General features: G+C 35.7%; 1 protein-coding gene across 1 annotated transcript in view; it reads right to left on the bottom strand.

Moving 5' to 3' along the window:
* Positions 1-553: 553 nt before the first annotated feature.
* Positions 554-13,660, bottom strand: part of ift172 (intraflagellar transport 172) — a 53,258-nt gene continuing 40,151 nt past the window's right edge. Inside the window, exons 39-48 of the mRNA XM_069179683.1 lie at positions 11,103-11,189; positions 10,069-10,185; positions 7,685-7,795; positions 7,304-7,423; positions 6,542-6,637; positions 5,075-5,134; positions 3,561-3,659; positions 2,870-3,023; positions 2,245-2,336; positions 554-1,620 (exon numbers count right to left, since the gene is read on the bottom strand). Coding sequence (XP_069035784.1) covers positions 1,531-1,620; positions 2,245-2,336; positions 2,870-3,023; positions 3,561-3,659; positions 5,075-5,134; positions 6,542-6,637; positions 7,304-7,423; positions 7,685-7,795; positions 10,069-10,185; positions 11,103-11,189 — 1,026 coding nt within the window. The 3' untranslated portion in view covers positions 554-1,530. The remainder of the gene's footprint in view (positions 1,621-2,244; positions 2,337-2,869; positions 3,024-3,560; positions 3,660-5,074; positions 5,135-6,541; positions 6,638-7,303; positions 7,424-7,684; positions 7,796-10,068; positions 10,186-11,102; positions 11,190-13,660) is intronic.

Below are 13,660 nucleotides of genomic sequence, written 5' to 3'. Positions count from 1 at the left end.
TACTGTAACAGCTGAAATACTTAGAAAAATGAATAGAAATGCATCTTTTGTTTAGGGACACATTTTCAGTTTCTTAAAATAAGGAAACTAACATCATATGAGAATAGAGCTTCAGGAATTATTTCCTGAAGCAGAAATTGTGAGACTCTGTGATTACTGATCCAAATTCACTTCATCGGATACATGTCCATAAAAATGTCTAATGGTAAAGAGGCAATACCTTATATCAAACTGAAATACCAGAATAGGAATAATCCACACACAAAAGGTACATCATTTTTTCATTGCTTTTTGCTTGCAGTAATACTGTGATTCAAGAAAAAAAAAACAGAAGATAAGAAGCTAATAAGATGTTAATGGTCTGGCTCATTGCTGGCTATTAGTAATCAGACATCTCCAGTCCATCACATTTCCGCTGCGGTAAACATACACAAGGACATAAAAACAGTACCAAGAAATTTTAAATAATATTTTGTAACTCTTCATTGTTCCTCTTCATTGTTGGTGGTACAATTATTTATATTGGAGAAACTAAATATACAGACACAATTCATTTGTACGTATTGTGATTTAATAAACTTATATTTTATTTCATACATTAAATACACCCCCAAATAATTTTACAGTAAAATACTATAAAAAATACTAAATTTATTTTAAAGCATATGCCTGTGCAACTTTTATTGTGCTGTGTCATTAAATACATTCAAAATAAAGCAGATATGTTGTGCTTTATAGGGCTCACTCTACGCAGATTTTCTATTCGTTTTGACTGAAGTGAAAAGATGATTATTAACCAAAATACATGGTGTACTCCCAACTCTTCTACCAGATCAACACAAACCCCTTTTTTTGGCTTGAATGTATTGCCAAGGGGACAAAGCCTGATTAGCTACTTCAGCTCTTTGTTATGTAACTAACCCTTCAGCTTCTTAATTTTTTTTAATTAGCTAAAAAAACAACAACATGTAGGTAGGTGATGAAGGGCAGATTCTCTATGGTCATTTTATCTAGGACTTGATAACAGATTGGCATTGTCGGCATTCTGCAAAAAAAGTACCTGAAACAACACTTTTCACCCTAACACTTCGCTGATCTGGGCTGTGAACGACTGGATAAGGGCCCAGGACAGGTATAATAATTAACAGAGACCGTGCCTAAGAGACTAAATTGTGAGATTTAGTCTCAAGTTGTTGCAGAGATCCGAAACGTGTGTTAAGCCAAGATGAGATCATTGCTACTCTTGCGCTTAATGAATGTTAGAAGATAACAGGTGGAAAACAAAAGCTGACAGGTAGCTTTCATGAACTCCAGTTTATGAACTATTCAAAACAGCAAATGATTACAAATCCAGGAAGAAACTCTCCCCCCCCAACCCTCCTGTCTGAAAGTCTTCCTCTTTTTATAGGTTCCTTAGTAGTGAGATTGTGACTTGAAAGAGATGTTCTCTTAAAGAGTTTTTATTATAAATTGGTACAAGAGGGGGCAGTGCAGAGAAGGCTTGTCAAGTGCCCCAGCTTTGTTAGAGACTCAGTGAAATGAGAAGCCAGCAGCAGGGAGTCCTCCACACCACTGACTGATGAACTTCAGAACATCCTGGCACTCGGGACTGTGAGTTGTCTATAAAGCAGTCAGGAAAAAAACCGCAAATGAACAGTGACGCATGATACGTTAACAACTTCACAAAAACATCAGATGCATAACACAGTGACAAGTGGCCTAGAAAATTTGCTGCTGTTTAGGCAAACAAAACTCTTATCGCCTCATCACAATGTTTTTTGCAACAGCAGAATGCTTACAGGAGTGGAAAAAAAAACAAGTGTTATAACATGTTTTGGGATAGCTTTCAAGCTCTTATGTTTGATTATTCTTTAAATTAAGAAACTAAGGCAAAGTTTGCACAAGTGCTCCAGACCTGAGGAACTGATCTATTCCCTAATCACCAGCTATCAAGGCCCCATCTACTTTTTGAAATTCATTACTAATATGATGCAACAACCTGTAAGGGTGAACAACAGGGAAACTGATGATTTCTTCCTGGCAACGTCATTTTTATACCTCTGTACACATAACTTCCAAACGAAAGATGTTTTCATTCTTTCAGTACCAGTTCCTAAAAAATGTTATTTACATTTCAAACAACAATTTCAGCAGCAATACAGCCTTTTTAATACCACTACAAGAATCTTTTATAATGTGTTAAACACACAAGTAAAATTCAAGGACTGAGAAATTACATCTTACCTTTGTAGCCATAAGGAATTTATTCCAGTAATCTTTGTTTGCTGCCTTTCCAGGTCTTTTGAACTCAATTTTATTTCTGAGTACTGGATAGCCTGAAGTGAATAAAATAAAAAGATTTTTAAAATAATAAAGGTCTTGTAACTCTCATTAAATAGAGTGAATTTCAGAAGCTTTCCTCTTAAACTTCACAACATATGCCCTTCTTAAACTTAACATTTCTATTAAGCTATTCATTGGGAACAAGTGAGAGCAGTATCATGTAAATCCTGGATGGAACATCAGTTCAATGAATTTTGTTTTATGAAAACATCTTTTAATATGATAGTTAATTTAATCTCCAGTTGATTTGTGGCTCCACTGTATATAGCCCTTGATCAAGGTGTGTATTCAACCCTACAATCACAGGTTACACTGCAGATCCTTAAACATGAGTCGATCGCCAGGACTAAGAACAACAGAGGAGCAGCAGGCATTGCAACACAGTGAAACCATTATTCGATCGCTGTGCAGCTGAAGAAGAATACCCAAAGTAAAAAAAAGTGAAGCAGAAGCAAAGTAACATGTTCAGCTATCTTGCAGATGTCCTCCTTAAGATTTAATAAAGATTTTCATTTGGCGTTCTCACCAGTAATTAGACAGGGGAGAGAGCGAATGCCAGTGTTCACAGCTATCAGAGAGGCCTCATATGTGTCTCTCTCATCTTTTGGTAGAACCTGTTCCACTCGCTGGTCCATGGAAACAGTCAGCACCCAGTCTCGGATCTCCTCTCGCTTGTCCTCCTGTTACCACGAGATGCCATTTGTACAACCAAAGAAAACACATTATTCCTATCGCCTACTATGTAGGATATGAATGGACATTAAATAAACTGACCATTGACTCTGTCTTTCATCTTTTATAAGATTTCACGATATTGTCAGTAGTCATATCTAAATGGCTTTTAACTTGCTTGGCTGTATTACCACTAAAGTATATCATAATATATACTCTTGTTCATGGAGTCACAGGAACCTAAGATTTTCAATCCATTACAGCCTTTAATAAATTCTTTGAATTATTTATATATAGTAATTGGCCTAAATTACCCATATTTCCAAATCTCATGTCACTGAGGATCTTATCTATGAAACCTACAGTGCTGTGACTTTCCCGTAATTAGAACAAGAAACACTGCCATGCTACAAAACATGCATACATATGTATATATCAGCATAAATCGGTGAGATTTAAATAGTAGGAGTAAAATTCTACTTATATGCTACTTATAACTACTTATAAAAAAGAAAGAATTCAAAATGGCTTTAAATTAATCTTACGGTAACATGCTGTTTTTCAGGCAGGGGGACCTCAAAAGGAATATCAGTGTCCTGAAAATCTGTGTGATCAAGAGCATCCAGATTGCCTTCATCAATTCCCTGTGAAATTACAAACATTACAAATGAATCAGGGCTTCATTAACACAGATACACATTTACATACCTCTGCATAAATGCCTGTTTCATTCATTGCAATTACTCTAAGAATGTTATATGAGTCTGCAATAGAAGTTTTTCACAAATGTTCAAATTTATTGGAATATACAGTTACTGTATATTCAGAGTAGCAAGGGAATACTAGCTGTTTACAATATATTCAATTTTTTTTTCGATTATGGGGTTTCAAGAAATTTCACATTGTTTTACTCAGCTTAGAGTAAGACAAACTATCTGTTTACATGATTACAAAACAGACTTTTTCATGTTTTTTCTTTCAATAAATTAAAGTCTTGGTCACAAAACAGACTAACGTCAGGTATCTGAATAATATGTTTGGCTTCTAACCCAATAAGAATAAATCTGCTGTAAACAACACATGGCAAATACATAGGTATTTCACAGTTATAGTTATATCACTTTTTAGTAGATGGGAATATCAGTGTACAAACTGTATTAGAAATTGCGAAAAGCAGTATGTATTTAAGACAGCGCACAGCTGATATGGTTCCTCATGCTATTTTTTCACCTTTGAAAAGTCATATCAACAGCAATTTGTGTTACAGTATCTAATCAGTAAGGCAAGTGGCAATTCAACAGCATGCAGTAACAGTATCAGACTATCACTTAGAATATATGCATCAGGAACAAAATGTTTGAAAAATGAACAACACAAATCAGCCCTTAACAGAAAAAGTACTCATTACTACACCAGAAATTTTATCTTAAAAAAATGTTGGCTGCTATTGAAGCCTATTCATGAATTTATTTAAGGAGTTAGAGCCAACACACTACTTTTATTTCCAGTTGTTCTCTGTATATTGTGGAAACATCATATCTAACAGGAGTACCACTGTTTTGATATTGCATTTCACAAACTCTCTGCCATACATCAGCCAAGGCAAAGGAGACCAAATTGAAACATTATTTTTGCTGAGAATATGTGGCCACACTAAACAAAATACTGAGGATTATTTTAAAAAAGTCAAAGGAACTAAGTGACCAGCTATCATGCAATGTCTTACTTTTTTCAGTACAGTTCCACGTTCTGTTGGTCCATGAGAATTCACTGGCACTTTTCAAGATGAAACAAATTACAATCTCCACAATCTGCTCCAAATCCAAATTCATTTGACTTTAACCACTGAACACTTAAGAGATGGTCTTAAGGCCAACGATTTGCTAATAATCATAAAGTCCAACAGAAGGTACAACTGCTACTTGATATACTGTAGCATTCTGCTTAATGAGTGTGTCAGCTGCATTTCATGTATTTGCAGCCCTGAATCGACAGCAACTTGTAGCTGACAGCACACAGTGTTTCCAGCTTTGAAACACAAATGAAACTTTTTACTTACATCACTTAGATCCAGAAAGCGATTCAGAAAAATGAAAGCCATATTCTCCCAGTTGACTTCCTGTCAAAAAACAAGCAAAATAAGCTGTACCTTTAGTTGAGAAGTCGAGATACCTGACCTTCTTTACAAGAATAACCACCATTATTTCAGTAATTATTTTGTTCCGAAAGCTGTACAAATAAAATTCTAAATACTTCAGGTGAACACTGAGAAAGTGCAGAGCTGTGGTTTGTGTAAAACCAAATATAAATAACTCAATTTTCAGCTTTTTTAGAGTCATCCCTTTTTTTAAGATGGAACTCTGTAATAACTCCAATTGTGTTTAGCTTACATTTAACACTAAGGCAGAACAGTCAGTTAAAGAATGAAAAGATTTGCAAAACCATTATCAACAGCTGGTGAAAAAAACAGCAAGGCACATGGGGAAACTACTGTAGCTCTTATTGCAAAGATTGGGAAACTCATTCAATTATACCTATACTGAATCCAACTACATATTATAATGAGAAAATCCACAGCTTTCTGCATTCCAATACTTTCACCTAGTTTGATGTATGAAATACAACCTTCATAGTTTTTAAAGTATAAGAGCATAAGATATATAAGAGTACTGATACTTAGGGTGCTCTTCTGTGCCAAAAATAAAGACATAATACTTTAAGACGGACACTTAAAATCTGATATTTTATTTAGGAGAAGTGTTGCTACCTCGTAGCATAATTCTGTCAGCTCTCAGAAGCAAAGCAAGACTGGGTCTGGTCAGTACTGGGGAGGGAGATCTCCAAAAAAAACAGGTTGCAACTGTATAGTAAATAGTGTTAACAAATGCTGGTACCCTTCCTTCGGGACAAGAATTTTCAAATCAATGCCCCATTATGGTGACAAGGGATAGTATAGAGTTGCCAACCTTAGGATGAGACGTTAAACTGTAACACTGGCTACTTATTCATTGAAGATCCAATGGCACTGTTCATAACAGGAGAGGTGTGAACCCTAGATGCCTATATAAATTCTACTCTGGCCTTCTCTGCCCTCCCTGATGTTCTCCCTTAATTGAATTGGAATAGCGATTTCTCACTTCTCAACCTCATTAGCTGTGCAGTTGGGTTGCTGGCTTATCAACAACGCATTGCCAAAGGTTTGCCCAGAGGAAACATCCATATTTTGTGTAATGAGTTTTCCTTAAAAACTTATTCAGTTTATAAATTATTGTGCCACGTCTAATGATAGTGTACAAATGGAAATTATATTAATTTATTGAGACAGGGCTGACAGAAACAGCTAACAGGCAGAGCTGCAGTATTATTACTAAAGTAAACTCCACTGCCTAGTTCCCTCACTGGAAAAGATTTGAGATATAAAATAACAGACCAAGAGTTTATTTTTCTTACACATAAACCAGTGAAGCTATAATGCTATTTTATACTGATAGAATGCTTCCTGATGTTTGCACTGCAGTTCCCTTACCTTAGCAGCAAGTCCTGCCTCATAAAAGGCCTTATCTGCTGGAATAAGCTCGGTGTGCCGCAGTAAAGAAATGGAAAGCTTTGCAGCCACTGTGTTCTGAAAACAGGGAAAAATGTTAGCATAAATTAACATGATAATCAATCAGAAATACATTTTCACACCAAAAGGGTCATACTTCTTATAATGGTATGCCACATTCAGAAATGTCACTGCTCAAAACCTCACTCCCTTTTTTACATAAAAAATAAAACAAAATACAATACTTTGTTTCCCTAAATACCACTTAAAGACTTATGCAAGTGTGAAGTTTGTCTGTTCATAAGATTTTATTCCCTCAGGGAGCAGCATGGATAATTTGCAATCAAGCAGTATTGTTGGAAACTTGTACAACTTGATTTTTTTTTAGGTTTAATTTTAGTTTTTTGTTTATGAATTTGCTTTCACCACATTGAAGCCAGCCACATCCAAAAATAAGTATTAGTGTAGGGACAAGTTAACATTCTAGTACTGTTTCCTTCCACAGTTAACAATCTGACAACTTAAGTCTTTCCAGTAATAAGTGACTCATTACATTATAGGAAAATGCCAAACAAAATTATTGTATCATATTTTATTAAGGGGTCAAGGGGTATGCCAGAAGTGTCATCCTTGCATTAACAAAAAGAAGAAGAAAACTATTCCTCGAAGAAATATACTGAAAATGTAAAGAAAGCTAATTTAGAGTGGCGCAAGGGAAACAACAGTATCTTTAAATATCCGTACCAGCTGGTCTACTCCTTTTGCTGCTGAGCGGGTGGCATAGTAGTGTGCAATCAGTAGCATCTGCTCAAACTCTTCATGGGCAGGGGAGTTGGCTTCAGCAGATTTCACCATATTCTCACACTAGGTAGAAACACACACTTCTCTCAGTATCGCACTTTTATGTGTCAGCATCAGCGTGAGGAAAAATACACAAGTAATGCGGGCAGCTGTGACACCAAGCGAAACTGCAGGCATTCCAACATGTGGCATGTCGAGGAGATGTCAAGAAGGTGCGGTACTCAAGAGCTGGAGGAGTTTCGTCTTCACTTCTTCCTAATGTTTACCACTAAGAGTTTGGCTGCTCCCATCCGCCATACTCCATCTGTCCCCGGCTGTACTCACCAGAATGAACATCATGTCTCTCAGATCTGCCCACATGCGATATGCTTCTGCACTGTCTGTTCCCACCATGTTCAACAAGTCCAAGAACATCCGTTTGTAGATGTTAAAATTCTGACAAAAAAAAGCAAGGAGCACTTCAGACCATATCTTTCTTTGTCTAGATGATTTCGTACTTTTCTCCTATTCTAGAGCCATGTTTTTCCACCCCCTACCAAGAACCCCCCCTTGGAGCAGTACTGACCGATCCCCTGCCATATTCTTAAGTAACTTTACAGATTATTGTAATCTTGCTTTGCGCTACAGACAGCTGCTCCCTGGTCTAAGAAACACTGTTCTAGTGTAGTGATCGAGGTTCTCTTCTTACTCATTCTGTATAGATAAATATTTGCCAAGCTTAGTAATATGGCTCATGAAGGGATTTGTCAAAGCTGAGGAAAGAGGAAAATCCATTTTTATGTTATATAACAAAACTGAAAAGTACTTTACAGAGTTATGTTACATAAGAAAGATAATAAAATATGGAGTTAAATATTATGTATACACCATACGTAGAAAGTACAGAGCAGCCCGGGGAATAATACAAAGGACTTCACAATTATATTTCAGAGATACAATGCTAGTGTCTAGCATCTACACAGCCCCCAGAAAAAAAACTGGAGACTGGGACATGGGAACAAATATCAAACTAAAGGGATTTAATTGGTGCCAGAAGAAGGGTGGGTAGTAAAGATCGACCAAAACATGTTTTTTTCATTTCAAAATATGTACAGGCCAGATGAATATCATGAAAAATAAGACATAACAGTCCAAGGTTAATTATTTTGCAAAGTGGGTATTACATAAAATCAAATTACATATCAAAGACAGACAAAACTGGGACATTCTTCTTAACTGTCTTAAGATAATAACAGCAATACACATAAACATTGGAGACATTGTTGTTTTATTTCTTTGTAGTACAGTAATAATATGCTTTTAACTAGTCAAGTTCATTTTCTACAAGTAAACAAGTTACATAATTTCTTCAAATGTAAAAAATGAAAAGGCAAATTTACCATGCTGTGGAAAGAAACATAATACTACATCCTTTAAATCTTGTAGTCTATTGCGTTAATCTGCCTTCTTTAAAGTTTAATGATTTCTTCCCAGAATCTTACCAAAACCACAAAATATCACTGTGCAGCAGCCATTACTAAACAATCACAAATTCTAAATGCAGTACCTGGTAACACAAACCTAGTACTGTAAATAATTGTACAGTACCTCATAATTTGGGATGAGACAAAAGTAGGCCTCAAGTTAAAGTTATTTCTATTTCTATTTTTAGTTAAAGTGTTATAGAGAACATGGATTGGTTTTAACAACTTGTAGAAAGAACTTCACGAATTAAGACTGTTATCATAAATCGACAAAAAACTGCTAGAAGACACTGTAAACACGTACTTTAAACAATAAATACTAGCTTCTGCATGGCAACACTTGGTGCTACAGTATATGGATGACATGTAGTTGGTCCCTGTTATAAGTCACTTCCATATATGTTTCCCTGCACTAACGTCGTCAAGATATTGGGACTGCAACATACAAACTCCTTGCACTTTTGTCATTTTGGGAAAGTAATGTTAAAATTCCCTGCACTTAAAGATGCTTCAAAAATGTATTGTGTTTTGCATAACTGGTGACACAGAGTTATCATATTTTATCTTAACGATGAGTTACAAGTGTTCCTCTAGTGATAGTGTAAGTGTTGAATGCAAGAAGAATCTCAAAGGCAGTATCACGGATACTAAATTGGAAGTGATAAGGTGAAGCCAAAGCGTCATTGTCATTGATACTGGATGCTACACTGGACATGTCATACTTTTCCCTCAACATCATCAACAATCAAGCAAAACCTATCCACATCTCAAGGGAAGATCATGCAAAATGTCTGGATAAGAGAATGTCACTTAAAATATCACTTAATGCTTAAAAATAGTAAGTCAGTTTAACACTGCTATGATAGTGTAAAAAGGCTTTAAAATGTTAGTGCACATTTACAGAAATGTACTGTACTATATTTGGGTAGCTGAAAATGAAACAGTTTAAGTCATGGCCTCTAAACCTTCTCTGTTCCACCGATTCTAATGGGAAAAGCCGCCTTGCTTTAAGCCGAATGGCCAAAATTGACACTCTTATGGTTCCTAACCTGCCATATTTACAATGTTCTTGAAAACTTCCCTTAAACACACTGTTTCGCTGTAAACAGAAATGTTTTGGTCCCTAACCCTGAATTATTTTTTGTTTCAGACAGTTGAGGATTTAACAAAGGTATCCTTAAAAAGCTATAAGACATATTATCATATCGTGATTCCTCATGCAAAGGAAGTGTCTACTGTACATACCTGAGGGTTGGCTGGAGCCCCGTGCTGAACGTACAAGCTCAGAACTTTCTCTGAGTGCCCCTCTTTGATTAGGTGTGTGGCATACAGGGCAACATACTTGTGAAGGACCTTGAAGTTCTGAAGAAATAATAATGAAACATGGCATATGTTCCTGTTTTAGACCACGGTATAGTATTATATTGATATAATATTGAATATCAAGTGAGAATCCATCGGATGTATCCCACATTTCATGTGTTCTTCTCTGACTTCACTGTGTGTACTTTTAAACTGTTGTAAAACATTTTCTTTGTGGCCTTTACTATATATACAGTATATAATGTATTACATTATATATAGTATATTTCAAAATTAAGATATTTTTAGAGCAGATTTGTTTGTACCCACAGCAAAGTATCAGAAATGAATTCAAAAGGATCTATCTGCTTTTTAAAAAAGGTTGAACATGGATGGAAGAAAATCAAATGTGGCTGGTGCAGATTCTTGTATTTCTCAAGCATTCTGACCGAACAGACTGCTGTGAGCACAGTTTATAAAAGAGAAATTAATCAAATGGACATGTAACTCATGCAACACCACTACAGCATATATTCCAGTGTAGGTGAAAAATTCAAAGGCGCTATAAGACATGGTTTTCTTAATAAAATGTACAGGGTCCAAGTATCCTTTCAATAAATATAAAACTACATATAAAAGTCAATTAATTTAAGAATACAGTTATGATATCTACTGTCTAAGTTTTTGAGTTGGTTTGGTTACATACAGTATGCAGGCACTAAGCTGTTAAAATGTGAAGAATTTGCTAAGTGAACAAAAAAGCTATATTATCTTGTATACATATATAATTAAGTTATATTAGTAAAGCTATCTAAATTAAATTTTGCTGACTACCATGTTGATTTTCATTTTAGTGCCTAAAAATACATACTTCCTAACAGCTTGGAAATAAATGGCAAGCCTTTCATTTTCATAGTGTTGCAAAGTCATTCATCAGTTAAGCAGAAGGAGGGGAGACAGATAAAGACAGCTGGTACCTGTTTAGATGCTGTTTGAATGCATTTTTCCCATTGGCCTCTTTCAGCATACATATCAAGAGCTGCCATGACATCTACTCCAACAAGCTGGAAAATCACAACAGATAAACAGAGTTTCACGAGTGTAAAACAAGTATTTTCTGAGATCAGAGCCTTGTAAAAACATCTCCACTACCTACAGTCAAGGAATGATCTTAGTGACTTTATGGATTTAGGTCTGGGACAGGCCTTGATAGGCCTGCACTTTTTGTTGACTTGTGACCACAGAACTCCACTGTCTAAGGTATTGTACATTGTACATCTGTTTTAGCTAAGGCATATCCACTGCTATCCATTGATGGTCAGTCCATTGTTTCGAACACTGAGCAACATTTAATTTGTATACGTAAATGCTATGATTATCAGAAACAAATTCGATGAGATAGAAGTTACCACATTAGCAGGTAGCATAATGATGTTAATGTAATTACAGAAATCTGGCTAACTGAAAATGATGGTGAGCAATGTTAGATTAGTGTGTAAACCCTATTCTGAACAGACAGAAAAGCCTGAGGAGATCTGTAGCACTATTTATTGAAAAGAGCATTCAGGTTCAAGAACCTAAACTAGAGGAATCAAGAGCTTCTGAACACATTTCTGTCACACTCCATTCCAAAGGTATAGTGTTAGAAATCTGCTATATTGTAGACCACAAAATGCAGATGGTGATAAGAATTCTATACTGTGTAATGAAATTAAGAATTTATGTGCAAAAGAAAGAAGTAGTTTTAATGGGAGACTTCAGCTTTCTTTAATAAACCGAGAAAAGACCCACAGGAATATCAGCAGCAGAAACTGAAATGGTAGATATGGTTAACAACTGTTTTCTGAAGTTCTTAGTTTTCTTGTTTGGTTAATGGCTGTTTTTCAGGATACCTACAAGAAGAAATGCATGAACAGATCTTATTTTTCAAACAATCAAGACAGAGAGAGGCAGAGAAAATTAATTGCAATGGATTAAACAGATTTTGCATGAAACAGAGAACAAATGTATCCCAAAAGGTGAATAAGTCAAAAGCTAAAAAAACAGTAACCCAAGGGGTTTAAGAAATTTACAGGGAAAAATCTAAGGGAAAAGAGAGTGTCTCATAAAATAATTTTAAAAAATATGATCCAGCTAAATAAAGGAGTTCAATGAGTTGCAAACATAAGGTGTAAATAAAATAGGAATTAAGGTATGGTAAAATGCTGAATGTGTCCAGCTCTTCCTTCCATTTGCAACAGTCAGGCTGGAAACGTTCCATTAGGAGGGCAGACAGAGGAACAGTAACTAAGTCACACTCTTAAATAATAATAAACTTTAAATAAATGAGGAGCAACAAAAGCACTGAAACGATCTCGATATGTTTTATTTACAGGTTGGTAATAATTTATCTGCTGCAAATAACACTAAATCCTTGCAAAACTCTGGCAGTTCATTATACTATAATATGTTCTATGTGATAAGTGTTTTTAATGTTTTCTATAAATATATGCAATGCTAGTCTTACGTAGTGGCACAGCTAGTAACAATGCTTATTCTCAGTTTGTTTCAGTTACAAATAAGATGATGTTTTAGAAGAGGTTATTTTATTTTGTCTGTAACACTAAAGTCAATTTGTTAGTTTAAATAACCAAAGGGCAACAAAAGCACTGAAACTAACCGCATCCTCTCAATATCCTTATTGTGATGGCAATTCCATGCTTGTATCACTGGAACTCATAATACATTTGGGGGCTTGTCCAGGATGCACACGTGGGTTTGGCTACATCTGCACTGATTTCACTGCATGTTTTTGGCATAGTGCTAGTTTCTATGGCAGGAATCTCTGGCAGCCACTGGAGGTCTTCAGAGTGGTCAGTTTCCATCTGACTCCTAGAACCACCTGGCACAGAACCCGTTTAGCCATTTGTTTGTGCCCAGTGTAAAAAAATGACTCTGCACACAGTCCAAGGAATAAACTAAGGCACAGGTTTCTTTTTTCCCTCCCCTTGACATAAGGACAGCAAAGGACTATCACCACTGAGTTCTGTTAGAAAATCTAACTGGCCTTAGAGTCTGCCTTTTACCTTGGAAGCTCATCCCTATTTTTACTACAGACAGTGAATTTTAAAAGAGAAACCTCATTTTTCACACATATGCACACAACAATATTAAAAATAGCCATTTTCCACACCACAAAATACATAGATATTTTTTGTCTTTTTTTTTTCTAAGAATAATAGCATAAACTTTGTGATTTATGGATAGACACAGTGTATTTAAATGAATGAGGAGACTCCCCTCCACCACAAGAGGGCAATGTGGAAGCAAGCTGGAAGACCTAGGGTTACTGCTTCCCAGAATATACCTTTGGCCCTGACCTCGAGCATATTATTGGCCTACAGTGCAAGTGACTGAATTTAGCTCTAGCCTTAAAAACCTAACCGAATACACGCAACCCTCAATTTACAGATGAACTTCGTTCTTTGAAAACTGCTCATACAATGAAAATTCTTCAGCTGAAAATGAAATATATTAGAATTTACTTGTGATTAAT

The sequence above is a fragment of the Lepisosteus oculatus genome, chromosome 2 (genome assembly GCF_040954835.1).
Source record: "Lepisosteus oculatus isolate fLepOcu1 chromosome 2, fLepOcu1.hap2, whole genome shotgun sequence".
Taxonomy (NCBI): Eukaryota; Metazoa; Chordata; class Actinopteri; order Semionotiformes; family Lepisosteidae; genus Lepisosteus; species Lepisosteus oculatus.
This window is presented reverse-complemented; position numbering and strand designations above follow the sequence as displayed.